At 45.6% G+C, this 21,374-nt stretch overlaps 1 protein-coding gene across 7 annotated transcripts in view; it reads left to right on the forward strand.

Annotated features, from left to right (window-relative positions):
- The first annotated feature begins 1,554 nt into the window (after positions 1 to 1,554).
- The window catches only part of Mecom (MDS1 and EVI1 complex locus), a 560,554-nt gene continuing 540,734 nt past the window's right edge, over positions 1,555 to 21,374 (forward strand). For all 7 annotated transcript variants that reach the window (XM_052731452.1, XM_052731454.1, XM_052731458.1 and 4 more), the window contains exon 1: positions 1,555 to 1,914. In XM_052731452.1, coding sequence (XP_052587412.1) covers positions 1,878 to 1,914 — 37 coding nt within the window. In that variant the 5' untranslated portion in view covers positions 1,555 to 1,877. The remainder of the gene's footprint in view (positions 1,915 to 21,374) is intronic.

The following is a 21,374-nucleotide window of genomic DNA, read 5'->3' on the forward strand; positions in this document are numbered from 1 at the left end:
GCTCTGGGAGGTCTTGTAAAATCCCAGATGCCTCTTGGGGGAGGGAAGATGGCCGAATTCCCTGGTGTTCATGTGTGTGGGCACCGGAACTTTCTCCTTTGGAAGGTGTTTCTCTCCTGTTCACTGCCATTTCCTCCTTTACCTCCTCTTTCTCTTCCTCATATTTCAAGGTTACACATCTGTCTCCCTTGGGGGCTGTAGCTTGGCTCTCCAGGGACCTGTATTTTACAGCTGAGTGCCCCTGGAATTACACAGCTCTGGAGAAAGAGAGGTGGTAGGGATCTTTCATTGGGATAGGTCCTGTAAGCTTTGGTTCTGGTCCACCAAAAGCAGTCGAAATTGAACCTAGATATTAACTCTCTCACAACTCCAGTCCTAGCTCAGACAAGATGAATACCAACAGGTGCAACTGAGTGTTCTCAACAAGCCCACTTTCCCCCCTTTCTCTCCCAGAACTGGCGCCCAGGACCGGCTTTCCTTTCCCGTTTGTTCTGACTCGAGTGTTAGGATGTGTTGTAGCAGCACTGACGGGGAAAAGACTGCTATTTTCTTTTATAGTGTCTGGCAGGATTTGCAGCAGATATTAATGGAGACATAAATAGCACGTGGAAGGTATTGAACACAACTGTTTAATGCAAGAAGGTTGTACCAAGAGGAAGATCCATACTGAGTTGGGAGTGATTCATACCTTGAACACACCTAACCCCTTGCGTCCTCATTTCTGCCTGCACACTTCATTAGTAAATTCTGTAATTAAAGCACATTTCAACAATGTACTTTTTGTATTTTCTAGGTATGCGTGTGGAATTTCCCCTCTTCCTCCTTCTGGTGACCCCAGAGGTTGTAGGTTTCAGAGAGTGAGTGGAAATGGCAGGCGGGCTGCGCTGCAGGAGGAGGCCGGAAGGTGACGGCCGACCTTCGGCGAGGCAGGAGGTCTTGGATGTCAAATGTCCGAGCCCGCCGGGACCTGGGAATCAAGGGCGATTGTTGCTACTTGATGGGAACAGACTGCTGAAATATTCCAAGGATAGCAGCTACAGTTGGTACGACAACTAAAATCGAGAAACGGTTATTCATCCGAAGCGGAAGCCCCAGGAACTTCAGTAAGAGAGCCGCAGCAACAGCAGCTCTCTCAAGTTCAAGATGCTTCTCGCCTTCTCCAGGATAATGCGTTCACGGTCCAGCCCTCAACCTAGTTCCTTTGTAGAGGGAAAGATTTATTCTGAAGTTTTTTCCCCCTCCGCTCTTGTTTTCCTTATAGACAACGTAGTTTATGGAGGAGAAAACATTAATAATAATTATAATGCAGGCTTATTGTTAACTCCCACACAGTCTTCTGCCCCACGAATCAGTTCTCTGCTCAAGACTTTTCATTTCTTTTCTTTTTTCTTTTTTCCTTTGGGTGAGGTGTCTGCTCCCCTCCAGCTCCCCGCACTCGCTCCCCGCCCCCTGCCGCCCTCCCCGTAGCTCCCTTTCTCCGCCTCCTCGGCGATTGCCATCTGACAAGATCTCCAAATCAAAGTGATAAATCGCTCCAAACTTTTTTTGGCGGCGCTGAGATGTTGGAGGGGCGTCTAGCGCGCATGTGCGAAGGTGTCCAAACTGACAATGCTAGAGATAGCGAGTGTGGATTGAGAGGAAGAGAGAGAGGGAGGGAGAGAGAGTGAAAGACCGAGTGTGGAAGTGTGTGTGCGTGCGTGAGACACACACAAGAGGAGAGAGAGAGAGAGAGAGAGAGAGAGAGAGAGAGAGAGAGAGAGAGAGAGAGAGAGAGAGAGAGAGAGAGAAGAGGGAGGGAGAGAGAGACCAAAAGAAGGAAAAGATCCAAGAAAAAAAAAACCCAACCACCCAGCAGCGGCTGCAGGACTGGGCACAGCATGAGATCCAAAGGCAGGGCAAGGAAACTGGCCACAAGTAGGTGCAATATCCCTTTTCTATTGGCTTTCCCCCCTCCTCTGCCATCTTGCATATCTGTCTCTAGCGCTCGGGGAGAGAGCGCGGGCTGCTTTGGCGTGGGGCCCCGGGGTGGAAGGCAAGCCCTGCGCAGCTTGCAGCCCGAGCAACCTGCCGATTCCAGCCTCAGCGCCCTGGCTCCTGCTCTAGGCGCAGAGGAGCGGCGGTAGCCCTAAGCCCCGCACCAGGACCAGCTGTGGCAACTCCGGGGTGGGGGTGGGGGCAGCCAAAAGCTGGGTGGGAGGGAGGAGAGCGCGCGAGAGTGAGCGCGAAGGGGTGGGGGGGAGAGGAGAGTGTGTCCCCCTCCCCTCCCTTCCCCCCAGGCGGGGGAGAGTCGCCTCTGGCCAACCAGCTAGTCCCCGGAGCGGGAGGAGGGGGGAGCGGGGGTGGGGGGGCGGGCAGGGGAAGGGCGCCTTTCCGAGGCTCGGTTTGTTTCTGGGCTTTGGAATGGGTGGCGGGCTCCGAGGGAGCCGCGGTGGCGGCGGCAGCGGCGGCGGCTGGCGGCCGCGACGGAGTTGGGAAAAGTTGCGAGGCAGCCGCTTGCAAGTTGCGCGGGCGATCCGGGCTGCGCCGAGCCGCGGTTGCGGTAGTGGGCGCTGTGCGCTTGGTCCTTGTGCGCGGCGGCGTGTGCGGCGCGGCGGGAGCCCCGGGAAAGGGGAGGCAGAGGGGGGGCCCTGGTCCTGGGGCTGGGTGGGTGGGGGGCGGTGAGCGCTGGCCGCGCCGAGCACCCGGTTCCGCAGAGCCACTCGGCAGGTGGGGAGAGAGGAGGCCGAGCCAGCGCGCTCTGGCTCCGGCGTGGAGGGCGCGCGGCCAGCCGCGAAGGCGGCGCAGACAAGGCCGTGAGGGCGCGCTCCGACCCGAGAACCCCGGGCTGGCAGGGCGCCGAGTGACCCCCAGGGGGCGGGCTGTCGGAACTTGGGGCCGCCGCGAGGGCGCAGCTCAGCCTGCGGCTCTCTGTCTGGGTGCAGCCGGGGTCCCGGGTCACTATCCTCCCCGGCGCCCTCTGCCTGCCCGGACAGGAGCAGCCTCGGTCACGCGGGACTGGGGCAGTGGGGTTTGGGGCCAGGGGCGACGGGACTCCCATCCCCCACTCTTTCAGCGGAGGGCTTGGGTGACACGCCGGGACAGGGTAGGATGGGAAGTGTCGCTTAGCCCGGATTATTAGGCGACTGGGCTGGGTTTGTTCACACGCTTCTGCCCTGCGTCGAAGGGGACCCGGCGGGCAGCCGGCAACGTTCTCCCTCGGTGTCAGAACTGCTTCGGGAAGGGACCGGCCAGGCCGCCCTTGGCTCTCACACTTGGACTTGCGGAATCCCGAACTCTCTAATTGTTTTGTTTCGGACCAGAGAGACGAGAGATGGTATGTGGGTAGTATGTTTTCCCCAGCGAAGTCCCTAAGCGCCCCCCACCCCCGTTCCCTTGCACATTGTAACTGAGGGCTGGAGGCGCTCTGTGCCGCACACCGGGCGCGCCTTGGCATCGCGGCGCCGGCCACAGTCGCAGCCCCACTTAGCTCCCTGCGTTCCAGGCGTGGAGACTCCAGCGAGGTGGCGACGCCGTCCTCCCAGGCGCCTTTCCAGAGCTTCAGCTGTTCGGAACTGATGCGGTGCACTCACACACTCCCTAGCGGCCTCTTTTCCCTCGGAACTCAGGTCGTGGGGATCAACCCAAACACAGGGCCGCCTGCCTCTGCAGTCAGCCTGCTTCTTTCTCTGCTACTACCGCTCAATTCACTTCGTTCCAGCAGTGTAAAGTGCACCAGCCGAGCTGTTTTTTCTGTTGGCTCTTCATTGAGCCCGATGTCTTTTTTATTTTCATCCGAGAGGGAATAAATGCACACATGCTTGATGGCTTTGAGGCTTCAAAGATTAGGTGTGTGTGTGTGTGTGTGTGTGTGTGTGTGTGTGTGTGTGTGTGTGTGTGTGTGTTGAAGAGAAGGCAGGGAGATCGTTTCAACTGAGCAGCAAGTTGTGAAATAAAAGCCTAAGGCTTTACACCGTGCCTGGTTGCCCGGCATCCGACGAAGCGAAAGCAGAACGCAAAACCCTTCGAATTTTCTTAAGCATCCCCCCCACCCCCTGCCCTAGTCATTTTAATTACTAAGCAAGCGGTACACCGTGCAGCACACTCAACGTCCGGAGGCTGAGCCTCGTTTCTGATCTGATGGGACTTGTCAGTCACCGCATGTGAGACACATTGATTTTGTCTCGTGTGGATAAGGACGCCCATGTGCTTCCTAGAGAGCAGACCCCAGCCTTAGGAACTTCTCCTGCTGAGCCCCAGGTTCCCACTAACAGGGCTTTACTGCTTCAGCTGCCTTCCTGAAACACCGGCGCTGCTTGTGCGTTTCCCAGCTACGGTCTGGGCAATAAAGGAAATCATAACAAAACTACAGATTTTTCTATTTTAAAGCGCTATTTCCTTTTGCCGAACTGCGCGTGGCAGGGGTGGCTGGTGACCCCTGTGGTGCAACCATACAACTTAACTGCTTTCTTCCTTTCCCTTTTCTTTTCTTTCATTTCCTTCCTTTTCCTTTCCTTTCCTTTTCCTTCCTGAGTTTGGAAGAGGTAATATAACCAGAATATCTGAAACAAAACAAGACAAAACCAATTTACTGTAATGGTGGCAAATGTAACTCTACAAGGGAAACAGAACACACAGAAACAGCTCTTTCTCCAATAGCTGCTTATTCTTTTTGTATTTGTGTACGACTTTGGTGGATGTCAGTTTATCTTGGTCTTAGCTGAAGGACAGGAGTCCATGGTCAGAGACTACATACCTTGAAAATACTCCCTGATGTTACACGAACAGACTGAAGGCACAATCTCGAGTCTAACTTACAGGACTTAGCTTTACACAATACTTGAAACTGATAATTTCGTTGTAAACCATATGAGAAAACATAAAAGTTTAATGTAAAAAATAAAAAAGGGAAAAGCAAGAAAATTGAAATACGTACTGTCTAAAACCTTTGACTTATATTTGCATCTTCAAGAAAAGAAAACTAAATAAGCCAAGCCCACTCTGGCAGCCAGGAGACTCCTCAGCGGTTTTATTTGGGGTGTGTGGAGCAGCTAGCAAGCACCTGGGCCTTGCCAGAAATTCCAATTGCCACTCTCTTCAGGGTTGGGAAGGAAGTGAGGTAGAGTCTGCCGCTTCGTCTAGAGTCTAAAATACTGAAGGGAAACCCACTCCACTTTTCCAAAGTACCAGCCTGCAGGGTTTCAATCAAAGCACGGAACAAATTGCATCCAGTAACCCCCCTAGTTGCAGACGCACAAGGCGAAGAGATTATCAAAACCCTTGCGGTGGCAGGAGGCACTTGTTACTTCTGTACTTGATCTTTGTTTGAAAACAGGTTCCGAAGTAGGAAAGCTACATGCCAGTTCTGCCTCCCGCGTTTAAACTCGTCCTCACAGGCCAGCACCTAGGATTCTAAAGACAGTTCGCAGCCGGTTCAGGCTGGACTCCTTACTACCTTAAGTTGCACCAAGACACAGTTTTGCTTTCAAGTATACGGTTATTTGTTTATTCCAGGCTGCTTCGGAGGAGGAAAAATTGTTCTCCCGGTGGAGGCTGAGGCCCCTTCTAGAAAGGCGTTTCAGTTGCCATTATTTGATCATTACCCTGGCTTAGGGCTTTTTAAAATTTCATTTGGCACTTCGAGGCACCATTTCACCGCGTTTTGCACCCCCTCACCCTCTCTTGGATCTGTGTTTAGGGGAAGGTTAATTATGCCTTTCGTTATCTCCTCATCCCCAGCACTGTGAGAGAGGACGTTCATTAGCTGCAGCCTTATGTGCCTGGACTGAGAGTTTCAGGTCTGGGCGACTGTGTGCCCCTGTCCCCGCGTCTAAGTCTGAGCGAGCTTGTGAGTTTTGAGGATAGTCTCATCTCATGCTTTCTTAGTCAAGGTCTCTCCCTACGCTGAGGCCTACCCTCCTGTACAGGCACACTAAACGTGCAGGGCGATTGTGGAATAGAAATTAACAAGTCTCCCCACCCCCCACTTCCTTTGAAGTTGAAGGTGGGTCTTGTAAGCAGTTTCTTTTTAAACATCTGAGCGTTTGAGAGTTTATTTTGTTTTTCTTTTGGAATTTGGGGGCCGGGGAGGTAACTGAGGCTACAGCAAGGACCAGAGCAGGAAGGCCACTGCTGATGACTCCTGGCTGAGTCTAACCCCGTCCAGAGGAGCTGGAGGGCAGGATTAGTAGCTCCCTGTGGTCCTACCTTGGCGGCCTCTCTCCTGACACCCCACCACCTATACCCCGGAGTGCCTCGCTGAAAGCAAGCCGGCCAAAAAGAAGAGGGGTTTGACTTGTCTGGTCACAGGCTCTTCTCCGGTTCTTAACGTAGCGGGAACTAGACAGAGCTCAATTCTTCATAGTCGGTGACAGCCCCCTCCTCTTCATTTCCAAAGTGCTGGGTGCAGAGAAAGCTGGCCCTCCCGAGGCATCCGGGCGGGGCGGGGAAAGTCCCAAGGATGAAGGAGGCAGAGCTACCTCAGAGCATGCTGCCCCCAGTCCCTTCCAGTCCCTCTGCCTCCCCAGACTTCTTATTTGAGCTCAAGGCTTTGATGAAATAGTGCACTCCCACTTCAACCCCAGGGTGCCTAGTGTCTGGCGCACCACTTGCCTTGAGCATTGTTTGCAGGACAGTGTAGACGCATGCAACCTGTGCATAAAAACTCTCCTAGTCCTGTTCCGGTTCTGGAACTTTCTTGTGCGCACCCTCATTTATTCAACTCCCTCTGCAGGGCATTCCCTAAGGTGTTCTGGGCTGGGGGCACGGGCCAGGAGGAGACAAGGATGCCAAGCACTATTTTCTGGAGTGACGCTTAACCCTTTCTGGACCGGAAGCTGTTGTCCAGGCATTTCTGTAGCAGCCTGTGGGTCTGCTTTTCCTTCTGATGTGAATCAGTAATTCCTTCACCATTTCCCTACCCCACTTGCCAGAATCCTTTTTCCAAAATTAGATTCCTTCCCTCTCCTCACTCTCTGGCCTCCTGAGGAGTTTAATGGGATTTTCAAGGAACTTGTCCACATAAAGAGGACAGTACTGGGGGGAAGGACCAGAGAGGGGCAAAATGCTTCTTCCAGACTCTAGTTCTCACACATTGGTAACCCCACCCTTAGCATACACAGAGGAAATAATTCTTGTTCATTGATTTTGTTTACTTACCATGCAAGAAACTTCCGAGGAGTTTCTGCACAGGGGAGAAACTGTTTACAAAACTCTGCGGAAGTGTGATGCACTGCTCTAGCTCAACACTAAAGAGTTAAGCACACTTGCCCTCTCCTCATTGGAAGTACCCTCGTTGGGGTAGATTATTTGAGTGTGGCTCAGATACTGATGTGTGTATAGCTAATGGCTTCTGCCTTTTTAGTTCAAGTGGGAGGAGAGAGAGGCCTGGATTCCTAGTCCAATGGGTCCCTCTGGAGACCAGATCCTGGCTCCTGGCCAGTTCTGTACAATGTCAACATTGAATATTTGAATTCCCAGACTCCATTTAACAAGTTTCTAAATAAATAAACTCATTGTGTGTCTGTGTTTAAAATTATTTCACCTCTTTCATAAAGCTTATTACATTGGTCTTGCAAGTTGATTTTCAAAAAATAAACAAACAAACAGAACTTAAAGGCATTTTGAACAGCCAGAACGCCACAATATGTATGTATTGCAAAGTCATTCTCATACTTGGGTGTGGGTAGAGGCTCATTAGAGGTTGAGGTATTCTGTGTGACGTGACAGCAAATCAGAATAAAATAAAACAAAAATAAAAGAATTAAAGAAAAAGTTCAGAAAGATGGCAACTTACAATTAAATAAATAAAGTAGAATACAATAAGTTCAGAAAGTCAGTGAAATAGTAATAATATCTAAAGGGAGTGTGCGGTTATGTGAATTCAGTGCCTTGAGTTATTTGATAATTTGGAACACTGAGTTCTTCAGGTTTTTCCTGATTTCTATGGCTATGTATAGACCTTCCAACCCTCAAAACTTTCAAAAGCAAGTGTAGGACCCTACTTGTGGAATTTTGTTTCTGGGCACTTTCCTTGTCTCTGTGTAAGCTGGACACACTAGATACATGTACACTGTCCCAGTGTTTCATTTGGGCAAAAGAACAATATGGACCTTACAGTTTCACTCATTTCTCAGCATTTTTGGACAACCACATAGTGTTTTGTGCAGATGGGAGCACCATGCCATGTTGTTCTAAGAAGCACTTTTTTCCCCTTTTTTCTTTTTAAGAAAACAAGTTCCAGGTCTTTTGCAAGTGTGGACTCCATCTGGAGTTGTTAGGAAAGAAAGTGGAATTTGCTTGAATTTATTTGTGTAAAGTCCATTATTAAAAAGAATGGGATTTGAAAGGGCACATAGCAAAACCCATAACATTTAGCTGGTAACGTAGAGACCTCAAAGCCAAGGGAAAAATACCACCAACACATGCAAACCCTGAAATAGATTACAATGACCTCAGCCATTTTCATTTTCAGAAATAATAGCTATGATTAAAATGGGGGAGAGTTCAGTTGGAACTGAGCTCCTCTGCATTATTGTAAAAGTTCTTTTGTCATTAAAGAACTGTTTCATTATGGGGGGGGGGGAAGCAACTGAATTTTTAATCAAATTCCTGACTCTTCAAAAGTGTTCATTCTGGAATTACTTTAATTTTGATTTTAAATATTCTTATTCAACAACAAACATGTTTTTGGTTTGTATGTTCAGTCAAATCACTGGCTACTAATTTTACTATAATTTTAAAGAATAAATTATGTAGAAAATAGATTTTATTAATTCTTTTATTAAGTAGCTGCTCAAGAATCAATGACTGTGTCACAGGGAGACCCAGGGAGGATTTTAGCCTTGTTAAGAATTTGCCTGAGGATCTAATTTTGTACATCGGTGTTGTTCAAGCGATGGTATTTATGAAAGTCCTTCAGTACAGCTCTTGGTATGGTTTGGTGATATTTTATACAACAAATATTAATGAAGTCCTGCTGTGTGGTAGGCCCCATGTTCGGCAATGCATGGTTTCAGCTTGCATGAGCAGTTAAATGTGCACAACAGTGTTTGAATTGAGTATGATCCCTGATTCAATAGCCAGGTCAGCTTCAAGCTATTGGATGCCTCTTGTGAAGTGAGAGCAATAATACTACCCTCCCTGGGCATCTTTACTTGTGAAGTGGGACTAATCATACCACTCTCTCTGGGCTCTTTATTTGTGAAGTGGAAGTAATAATACCATCACCCCTGGGCTCTGGTGAAGAAGAAATAATGAGTGTTCATCAGGTGAATGTTTGCCAAGTACCTAAGCCTCAATGAATCAATCAATCAATCAATCAATCAATCAATCAATCAATCCATCTTAATTATTTCCTGTCTGATTTATTAATTAAAATTTATGAAGAGGAAATACTCTCCCCTAGTCTGTTTTTATCCAACCTCAGTTTTAGAAGTATTTATATGCCCATAGAAAGCATCTTGTTTGTTTTCTCAGTAAGTTATACTCCCCTAGGTAAAAGGAGATTTCATATAAAATTTGGACACATTATAATTGAAGACAAACTAGGTAATAAATTTATTGTGAACATTTGAGAAGTTTGTTTATTCTTCGTGTGTGTGTTTGTGTGTGTGTGTACACGTACACGCTTGCTTGTGTTTTGATAGGTGAAATACTTATCCCAAAATCTGATATCTGACCATTTATCTAGAAAGAGAATCTTTGAGAGCAATGCTGTGTCTTTCTATCCGTGCTGTTCATTATTAATTGGTTAAATAACAATGGAAGACCAAACTGAAGCACCCCTTCCTCCCTAGAAGCCACAGGGCACCAATCTTTATTTCTTATTTAACCCAATTCTTTGATTTGTGGGCTAGGGTTTGGGGGAAGTAAACCGTTAGGAGACAGTGTGGTTCTCCACGGTGGGAGAAGAACTCATTTGGCTGATGGTATTCAGAGGAAAAGTTGGCCCCTGCCTCTCTGGGAAGGTCTGGAGGGCACATCCTGCACATTTACCACTGAAGAGTCTAACTGATTTTAAAGACCCAAACCTAAGGGAGATGGAGAAACTTTCTTTCTAAGGTATTAACTATATTATCTGATGGGAATGACTTTCTTAGCGAGGAAAGTTACGTCTGTTCAGAGGGCATTTGAAAATAAACACATTAATCATGTGTTGTATTGCTAGTACAGGTATAGGTGAATAAAAATTTAAATTAGAGCCGGGCGGTGGTGGCGCACGCCTTTAATCCCAGCACTCGGGAGGCAGAGCCAGGCGGATCTCTGTGAGTTCGAGGCCAGCCTGGGCTACCAAGTGAGTTCCAGGAAAGGCGTAAAGCTACACAGAGAAACCCTGTCCCGAAAAACCAAAAAAAAAAAAAAAAAAAAAAAAAAAAAGAAAAAAAAATTTAAATTAGGCTCTGAGGATTGGAAGGGAGGAACCGTGGTGCAATACTAATATAATGGACACTGCTAACGAAAGTTGGACTGAACAGCTAATTTATATCAACGAGACCATCAGTGGACTCTTCAATGAATGCTTTCATGTCAAATAATATGGTTGGGATATTGCCATACGTAAAGAGGTGTGTTTGAGTAGTAGTGAGCCATGCTTATAAGCAATTCCAGTGAGTCTTAGATACTTGGCTCCCGATTTTCTACACAATGCTAAGATCTAAATTCTTTACACTCTGAGCCTGGGTGACTCTGAGCTTTGGTTCTGGTTCAGATCCTGGCTCAGCTGCTTGCTAGCTGGCTGAAATGAAGGCAAGCACCTTAATCATTCTGTGTTCCAGTTTCCTTCCTTATGAACAGGGGCAGTTATATCATGTGAGCTTTGACCAGCTTTGACTCATTAAGTGGAATACAAGCACAACATATGTTCATTGTATTTCATTAACTTTTTAGGCTTCTTTCTGTCCTCAGCTTAGCATTGCTCATTCAGTCTGCTCTTCTCACCCCCTGATCAGCTATCCTTGCATCTCTCCCTTCCAGTTCTTTGCTACGATTTTGCCATAGCCTGTCAATCAGTCCATACCGCCCTTTTACTGTTAATTAACATTGAGCTCTCTCTGATTCTATCTAAATTCTCACTTACTCATGCTCTCTCTGAAGCATGTCCAGAGACATGCCTTCTCTATGACATTTCATTCCAATGTAGAGAATGAACATAGGATGATTTGGGAATTTTATGATAAATCTCTCATCTTTATCCTGTATATCCCCTTTTCCTGGCTTAACTGCGAAGCTCTTGCGGAGTCCTTTTCTGATCTATGCTTTCTTCGAGGCTTGCACAGGCAGTTATCAATACGATTAGTGATGGTGGCCAGTGCTGGGCCTTGGATTATGCAAACCCCTTCAGTTTCTTTGTCTGGGAAACCTGCACAGTTAGGTGATGTCAACACTGGGATTCTGGGATAGTGGAAACTTCTGGGATGTGGGTGCATACTAAACCTACAGTTGGCCTGTTTTGACAGTGATAAACCACCTGGAAAGCATATTGGAAAGTGGGTATTATTCATAATTTCACCAATAGTACCCCTCATTTTGCTAGGGCAGGTATGCTCCCTGGCTCCTCACTTAAGTCACACTTGATCTTAAACTCTGCACTTCATCTGAAACTGTAGCATGTTAGTGGAATCGAGGTAGACAGTGAAGATGTTGGTGAACTCATGGAATTCTGAGATATTAGTCTCACAGAAGTCATCAGAAACCACATTTTTACATAAATCCTGACCCCAATTTAGACAGTATTAATACACAGTATAGTAAAAAACTTTTGGTATATTTTAATGCTCGTTTGTGACTAAGGATTCTTTCATACAGTTTAAGCTTGCCAGATGATGATGTACTTACTGAATCTTGCTTTACTGGAATTAGATGAACCCCACTCTTTCCACTTTGCTCCCCTCAGAGAAGTGTAAGACTGACTTCTCCATGTGTCCTCGCTCTCACTCCCAGTTTCACAACTATCTCATTTCTATGGAGAAAACAGAATCATTCCTTAGACAGCTCTGCTCAAACCTGTGTGTGTGTGTACCTACCCATGCAGGCGTACATGGAGGCCAGAGATCAGTTTTAGGCTGTGTTTCTCAGTTGTTTCTGTGCCTTATTTTGAAATGAGGTCTCTTGCTGAACCAGAAGAACACCTTTTTGGCTAGACTGTCTGAGCAGTGCACCTGTGGGATCTTCGTGTCTCTGCCCCCAGTACTGGAGTTATAGACATATGTACAGTCATGTGTGGTTTTCATTTGTGTGCTGGGGGTCCCAGCTCAGCTCCTTATGCACAGCAAACACTTTGCCCACAGAGCTGTTTCCCAAGCCCAGACCCTCCTTGAAATGAGGGTATAGACTATGAACCATGGCTTTTATGCCTTGCTGTGGAACACAGATCGTCTTTGGTGGGAGGCATACAATTAAGTCATGATAAAATGTTAATAAAGCGAATAAAGGGAGGAAATGGCAGTCTCAATGTCTGCTAGGGTTGTGCTCTGTGACCTTCTTCTGGGTCCCAGAATTCTGAGACAATCTGGTAAAAGTATAGAACCTCTTTCTAGAAGATACCTGAATACACAAACATTTTCATACCACTTTGAGAGGTCATGGACTTCCAAATTCCAGTCATGAGTATTAAGGAGGTTTACCTCTTAATTCGCCCTGGTATATTATTATGTAAGACCATAAGGTCCTCAACAATCTTTTAAAATTACCTTAGAAATGTTATTTTTTAATCACACAATTTACCCTCAATATATAACTAAAAGACTGTGTCATGTAGAACGTGCAAGTTTTTGAAAATTGTTGCTGTGTACCCCCTGCTGATGTGCACCACTCACTGCTCATCTCTCAGTGAAAATTCCTGCACTTTCCCTGTGCTCACAATAGCTATTAGCTCACGTGCGTGCGCGCGCCCACATGCACACACACACACACACACACCACACGCGTTTATGACTTACTTTTCCCTTTTTGAACTTAAACGTATATCTCAGAACCTGTCTTCCTTCCACACACGCCATTCTAACTCACTCCTCTCTACTGTTTGGATCTAACAACCTGTGTTCGGCCAGTCCTCCAGAATGACATTGCGGTAGTTTTCAGGTTTCAGAAAAGAACAGACAGGGAAGTTCCCCTAGCTGGGGCTCCGAGGGAAACTGAAAGCAGTCTACAATGGAAGCAGACTTGAGTTCAGGGTGAAGTGAGCAGGGCCTCTGAGATGCCAGCACAGCGGGCTTGCTGGAGGTCACAGAGGGCTGCCTCACCCTGTCAGGGCACATCTGATTTTCAAGCATCTTTACTCTCCTCCCCCCCCACCCCTACTGGAGGATCAAGGGTCTAACCCCAGAGCCAAGGTACATCTTTCAAAGAGCCACGGTGATCTAGCTGAGATTTCAAGCTTAAGGAATTTCTTTGGATCTCATCTTTCTGCCCCATTTGCATTTTTCTCCTGCTGTGTGGAACAGGCTGTAGTTGAATCAATACCCACAGGCCAGTGGGTTGTCAGGGTTTGACGGTTTTTATATTTTTTTGTAATTTCCTTATTGAGGTGGTGGTACATTATCATCACACTGCCCTATCCGGTGAGTATACTTTAAGCTAATGGATTGAGTAAATGAGACAGGTTGTCTGAAGCCAATAGAAACTTACTTTGATATTCTTAAAAAATCACCCATAATAATTTCTAGCCTATGAATTGGAAAGACCATTTAGATAGCAAATATTTTCATCTGGGTAACCAGTCTACAGGAAAAGTTTTATAATGGAAACTATCTCTTACTTATAACTATAGCATTAAAAAGTGACAGTATAATGTTCCACACTAAAGCCCGTCAGCTGCAAAATTCCATTTTATTATAAGTTATAAACCAGGATAGGGAGATTTCTGAAGGGTGGCTTTCTTTGGCAATGTTGCTGATTAAATATGAAAAAGTGCTGAAAAAAAATTAATTCAACTCATTTGCTTACACAGAAGATTGCACACACACACACACACACACACACACACACACACACACACACACACACGGGATGGATAGCTGGTTTTGGTTCTGCTGGTAACTACTTTGCTTATTAAAGTGCATTGGATTGTGTGAGACTAAAACTATACTGGATATTTTAGATTAGGTTTGCACAGATACCACTCAAGGAATTAAAATACAGCCATAAAATCTTTTAATGAATTAATTTACTTAAATTGTGATTCCTTAGAGTACAGAATTGGTTAACGAGTTCATTTTTTAATTGTGTGTGGTATACGCAATAAGGTTGTTCCATGGGGGCATGGAACAATGTTCACAGATAACATTTTGCAAAATAAGTTTTAATTTATATCAATCAATTTATTGAGCCAATAAATAGTTGTAGAGTGCCTGGGATGGATGGCATGACAAAAATCTGAGAAACTGTTCCTTAGAATCATTTGAAAGATGTGCGCATAGCACATAGCACCGTAGTTTGTAAGTAGAGAGCATAACTACGTCTTGTTGCCATTTACCAGTAACTGCAAAGCAGTTTTGCGAGCTTGGGGCACTGGATCCTATATTACTCTTTCATCCAATCTTTTTATCACCACCATGAAGCCATGTGCCTGGGACGCTTCGGTGCTGTCTGTGGATTAGGATCTTCCATCTGAAGCTACAACTATGTTCTGTTTCTTTCCACACCTGTCAGACACAGAAGCCTTTGCCTGCTTTACTCAACCGCTCACATCTTCATGTGGGGACAGTTTTTGTTTAAGATATTTTAAAACAAAACCCAGGTTATTTATAAATACTGTGCTGTTGGTGACCACTGCCCACACATTCATGCAGCAAATGTTTATTGATCTCCTAAATTCTAGGAGAAGGGAAGACAAGAGACAAGAATTTGGACAAGGCCTCTGCCCACATGGAGCTCACATTATGGAGGAGACAAAGGCATTGGTCCGAATTGCTAGTCGTTGCTTGAGTTATAAGGAAACAGTGCTGGATTTTATGTTAGGAAGCACAGCATCAGCGCCAGAAATGTGTGTGGTGGCCAGAGAACCGACTCTGGTGTCTTACTTCCCACCTCGCTGAGACAGGGTTTCTTTGTTGTTTGAGCTTGCATATGCCAAGCTAGTTGGCCCTCACAACCTTCAGGGGATTCTCCTGTTTCTGCCTCCCATCTCTCTGTAGGAGTACTAGAGTTACAGACATGCACTAACATACCCAGTATTACATGACTTCTGGGGATTTGAACTTGGGTCTTCAGATTTGTTGGGGCAAATAATTTAGTTTCTGAGCTCAATAGGGAATCTGTTTTGTGTGCTTGATGGGTGGCACACTGATGCTTGGAGAGCTGCAGACATACACATTTGCTTTGTTCTTAATTCTCACCAGAAGCAGCAAAGCATCAATGTTATAAATGAGTAAGATTTGCTTCAGTCTTGTGGCATGCATTTATAGATACCTAGTACACGTTTAATGGACTCTGAACTAGCAGCTTAGACTTCTGTGTTTGGTCTTCAAGCACCGGGTTAGAGGCAGCATCAGAAAAACATATTAAATTTCTGGACCCAAAATTCAGTTCAGTTAAAAAAATATTTAATGAGCATATACCTTAAGAAGTTCAAGGCAAGTGCCGAGCATACAAAGAGAAATAGAATCTGTTTCCTGCTCTTGAGGAAGTGAGACTCCCTTGGAGAGACAAACATGTAAACAGACTGTTTTGATACAGGGAGGTGAGAATGAAAGCCAGGGTAGCAGGCTGTACCCCTTGAACGACAGTGGTCTGGACAGTAAGGCAGTGTGACAAAAGATACACCCTCATGTCACACCAATTCTCAATAGAAAGTTCATTGTCTCCTCCCGTAACTCAAGAAAAATGTTTCAATTTTGAGAATTTCAATTTACACATTTAAAGAAAAAGATTAAAAGACTATTATCTTTATTTGTATTTGTGTGGGTGCATGCTGGTGTCCATGGAGACAGGAAGAAGGCATTGGAACTCACAGAAGTGAAGTTGCAAATGGTTGTGAGTCACCATGTGGGTGCTGGGAAGTGAACCTGGGTCTTCAGGAAGAGCAGCCTGTGCTCTTAACTGCCGAACCATCTCTCCAGTCCTTAAAGAAGACTTTTAAATTACATTAATTTTTTTGTGTGTGTGTATGTGTGTCTTCCCATGCACATGTGTGGGGGCTTGGGTGTGCTAAGATGTAAGTGTAGAAGTCAGAGGATAACTTTCGGGAACTGGTCCTCTTCTGATACCATGTGGATCCCAGGGATCAAATTCAGGGCATCAGGCTTTGAATCAAAAGCTTTTACCTGCTGAGTCATCTCACAAGCCCAACAATTTATGTTTTGAATGTGCTTTAAGACATGTTTCTGGGCCTTCAGATACCTACCATGAGGGAAATTTATGTGTTGGGTGGCAGTCAAGTGTTTCATAAAAGGCCCACACTTCAAATGTGTGTGAGTGTGTGTGTGTGTGTGTGTGTGTGTGTGTGTGTGTGTGTGTGTGTGTGATCACATTAATTGAGCAGACTCAGGATATCCTTGGGTCTCTGCCTCGACTTGTTCTGTGGGTGGACAAGTCATCCCTTCCCATTATTCCAGATTTACAGTTTTACCCCATGTGTAGTGTTCATACCCTTTCCTGTCATTGGTCAACATGTTCTTAGAGGAGGAGTTTCCTCTACTAGCCATGTGCAGCTCTGGGAGGAAAATGATGCCCAAACTGAAGTTCCCACGGTTTCAGAAAGCATGTCTTGTTTCTAGGCTCCGTCCTCTTCCTCCTCCCCACCACCTCCTCCTTCTCTTCCTCCTCCCTGTTCTTACTTTTCTTATTTAAGATAGGGTCTCATGTAGGCCAGGCTAGCCTCAAAATCACTGTGTAGCCAAGAATGACCTTGAACTTTTGATCATCTTACCTCTACCCTTGAGTGCTGGTATTATAGGCATGGACTACTACACTGGTTTTTATACAAGGTTGGGGATGGAATCCAGCCAGGTCATGTGCATGCTAAATCTGAGGTACGTCCCTGGTCCTAGGTTTAGTTTTTATTCAACAGAAGAGAGCATTACCCAAAGATTGACATGTTCTCCGAAAAGTAGCTGGTGTTTCATGCTGCCATGTGATTTTGTTGTTCATAAAACAGAAATAAAGAAGAAAAAGAATTGCTTTTTCTTCCAGCTCTCTTTGCCAGCATCTTGCTGAGCTGTGTGTATGTGTCCCAGCCAATGTTCCAGACACAGGCTTGGCATAGAGATCGGCACATCCAATGTCATTACTACTGGGCACAGACTGAAACCCTGAGCACAACTCCCTGTTTGCCTCAGTGCAGATGATGTTAGTAATTTAAGCTTCCTGTTGACAGTATTGTAATATTAAAACCCAGCACAGATGTTTGACTCGTTAGCAGCCTTGTGTCTTTGCTTCTTCGACTTGGTAGATGGATAATTAAAGAGGATAGGAAATGCCAAGGTAAAATGCATCATGTGTCCAGGGTTTTCCCAGGGCCTCAAGAGCATCAGCTATCTCTTCCTGCCCTTGAGTGATGGTAACCGAAGACAACAAGGTTTATCTCTGTTACTAATGCAGTGCAAGGGGCTGCATCTTAATCAACCTTTTAAATTAATCTGGACATTGGCCAGGGCTGGAGATGGTTTCTGAAGTGTGGAAAATTCAACTACCTGTTTCCTTTACTGATTTCAGAGTGATTAGCCTGACTGTGTCACCACTCACTACATAGAATTTATCGTGGCTCAGAGCTCTGCTCAGGGGAAGATGCCACCTACAGTGTTTTAAGCTCCATCTACCTTAAAGATAGGTCAATAGATCTTCCCCCTTAGTGTGAATGCTTCAGAAGTGTATTTGGGAGTTTGGGGAGGTGGCTTAGTGGGTAAGAAGTGCTTGCTGTGTGGGTGTGGGAACCTGAGTTTGGATCTCTAGTGGAAGTCCGATGTAGTAGTGTATGTGACTCCATACTGAGGGGGAATGACAGGCATACCTCTGAAGTTTTCTGGCCAACCATCCTAGATGAAATGGTGAGCACCAGATTAAGTAAGGGGCTCTGTCTCAAAAAATAAGGTGGTCTATGATGGTAAGGCCCTATTGCTGAAGACTATTCCATTTCTCATTGAATATGGAGAGGTCAAACTTGTGCTTAACTAGAAACTTCATCCACACTGGCTAGTGTTTGTGTACTGGAAGGTACTGTGTGCTACTAGAGGAGAAAGGTAAACACCAACCAACTACAAATCCTGTGTTCTACAGTGCTGACCTGCCTGCATAATATGCTAGTGCCATAATGGCAGAAACGCTCTGGGAGGAACCAGCTGCTTTCTGATGGTATTTAAAGTTCACTCCATGAGATTAAAACCCATGCCTGTCACTGCTCGGGTGGCCAAGCACCTGAGATCAGGAAGGCCGTGGGCCTAAGAGAAAACCAAATATTGCTGTTCTGCTAAAGAAACACAGAAATAAAATGGCTCTTAATGGCATTCTGCTGTACCCATAGATCAGTGCGATGCCTCGTTCAGCCATCATCAGAGAAGCTTCCTTTTGCAGTAGATGGGAACTGACACAGATACCCACAACTGGACAATGTGCAGAGAGTGAGAGATTTTGAAGCACTCAGCCCTAAATGGGATGTCTTCATCAAACCCCTCCCCCCAGGGCTCAGGAAACAGGTGATAGAAAGAGTGTAACAACCAGAGAGGACGGATGACTCAAGGAAACTGATGGACATGTGAACTCACAGAGACTGTGGCAGCATGCACAAGTCAGAGAGGGTCCCAGTACTAAGAGGAGAAGTGGACGTGGGTGCCCATTCTTAACCAAAAGGCTGTTTCCAGTTGACGTCTGCTTGCAAAGGGAAAATTAGCTTTCTTCAGTGGAGTTTCACTGCATGTATTAGATACACTTAAAAACGGGCCCCATGCCAAGGTAGATGCCAACACAAAACAAATTCAAGGGTGGTTTTGTAGACTTTTTGTCTCATATTGGTTTTGGGGGGCATTTTAATTTGTCTTACTGACCTTTTGAAGGTTTCCAATTTTGTGCTTTTATCGATTAGGCTTTTTTTTGTTTTTCATTATTATTAATAGTAGTATTGCCTATTTGTTTTCTAAAGAGAAAGGAAAGGACATGGAGTTGGGTGAGTAGAGAGGTGGGGAGGATCTGGGTGGAGTTGAAGGAGAGGAAACCGTTATCAGAATATATTGTCTGAAATTTTTTTTCAATAAACAAAAATTGAGGTGGAGAAGTGACTAAGGAAGACACCCCAATGTCAACCTCTGGCCCCCACAGGCTCTCGCATGGGTGAACACAGCTGCATACATGTACATACCATACAAATAAAAAAATTTAAAAATTAAAAAATATAGTTTGAGTGCTATCAGTGTGCTTTTTCATTAATGACACTAGGGAATCAGGCAAGGATTTAATCCCAACCTTTCCACCTCATTACTGTGTAACCTTCTGGCACAGCCTGAACTTGTGGAACCTCAGTATCCTCAGGTGTAGAACATCAGTAATAATTCCCCGCTTAGCTTTCCTCCATAAGATGAGAGGACTGTGTTGATTTTTAAATCCCGTAAAGAACTATGCAAACTTAATATTCTAGACTGTGAGTATAGAATGTGGAACCACCTTAGATCAAAGTCTTGGCTGGATGACCAGAAGAAGCTACATGACCCCTCTGTGCTTCAGTTTCTTACTCTGTACACAAGGAGAATAAATAATAATACCACCAGAGATTACTGAGTTTCTGTGGATGAGTACAGTTTATCATCACGCCTCTCTGTGGTGGGTATCGCTGTCTTTGTTAAAGATGGATACTCCAGAGACAGGTGAGTCATTTGCCCGGGTCTCTTTACTCCAAGTGCAGAGTCAGGCTCCAGCACTGTTAATCTGCCTGACCGTAGAGCCCAGGAAGTTAATGTGAGCCCTCTACTGCCGTATTCTTTTCTGTCCTGAAATAAAAGCAGAGGATCCTGTTTCCTGGGCATTTCAGTGCTCATAAAAGGTAATACGATTTTCGACTGAAGACTCCTAAGTTAGAGAAGTGGTTTCATACAACCCTTAGCGCAGAGGAGTTTTGCTGCAATTTCAGTGAGTAATCTCCTCAGGACAGGCTTGGTCATCTCTTTGTCATCGTTTTCTTTCCAGAGCTAACTGTAGTGTGGTTTCCCATTACATTGTGATTTTAGCTTTATTCGGGGAACTTTATAAGTCTTTGTTGAATGAATGACATCATTACTTCATTACTGAAATTGCAAGCTAATTACACCTTAGAACTTCCTAGACAGTGGTGTTCGGTTCTGATTTCCACTTTCTTCACAATATACTGTGACGTGAGCTTGCCCAAGCTTACCAGAAAACCTTAAAGGGAGGAAGGCAAGCCACAGCCTTCTGAACCTTTCTTTCTGTATCTGTTCACAGCTCCTCAACTTCATTTTGATACTTAAATCATTTGGGTCTTACAGCAAAGTGTTTGTCTGGTTGCATAATTGAATAACCTGTGTGATGTGGAAGAAGAGGCCCCACAAGCCCTCAGCCCTAGCATTTCATTAAATTAAATTTATGTTGGGGGAGTTAGGACAGAATGACCTAAAAGTGGCTGCCCAGAATAATACAGAGAGCTTACAAAATACTCCCCAGCCCATAACAATGGGGATGGGAGTCCCTGGCTCAGGTAAGGGAGCCACTCGAGGTGCAGCTTGGAAAGAAGGGGTTAAAGAATAATGGGAGGCCACTGGATGGCTTCCATCTCTGAGCTCTCTGTGGTCTCCCTTTACTGTAAGCCACCTGTTACCGGTTACAGGTATGAGGTGCCTTTGCAGCCCTCTTCACAAATTTGTTTTTTACAGCTGTAGGTAACACATTCCAAGTTGTGAAAGGACATTGTTAGGCAGACTTCATCCAAGAGACAGTTATTTGGGCAGAACTCTGGAGCTCTGATGTCATTCTGTTCTCACAGCTATTTTTAAGGAGAGAGTAATGTTGGTTTTTAGAACCCATTGGCTCTAGAGTTTTAGTTGAAGATGTGGGATGGGACACCCACCCAGCCTGTGTCTGGAACACATGCCTGTGTGAGCACTTACGGTGGGGGGCTTAAGTGAGGGTCGGCACAGGTAACGGAACTGTTCATATGACAGCATCGGCGGCTGCTTTGTGTGACAGTGCTTTCACACTGCCAGCTGCTTTTGTCTTTTGGTTTTCTAGAATCCCAGGCACAAACCTTCCTGCCAACTTTCCCAGACAAAGGTAGTGCTGAGCATCCCTGGAATGGCATGCAGGGAACAGAAATGAAGTGTTAAAAAAAGAGATGCCTCAAACCAGAAATATTAAAATACAGGAAAGTATGTTTGGGCCTGGAACTGTGCTGTATTTTCTGGAGTTTGGACGTTGGCTACCTGGATCTTTTGGAGCCAGTTGGTTTTCATCAATGCTATCAG

This window comes from Peromyscus californicus, unplaced genomic scaffold (genome assembly GCF_007827085.1).
Source record: "Peromyscus californicus insignis strain IS unplaced genomic scaffold, ASM782708v3 Scaffold_9__1_contigs__length_137607984, whole genome shotgun sequence".
In the NCBI taxonomy this organism is placed as follows: domain Eukaryota; kingdom Metazoa; phylum Chordata; class Mammalia; order Rodentia; family Cricetidae; genus Peromyscus; species Peromyscus californicus.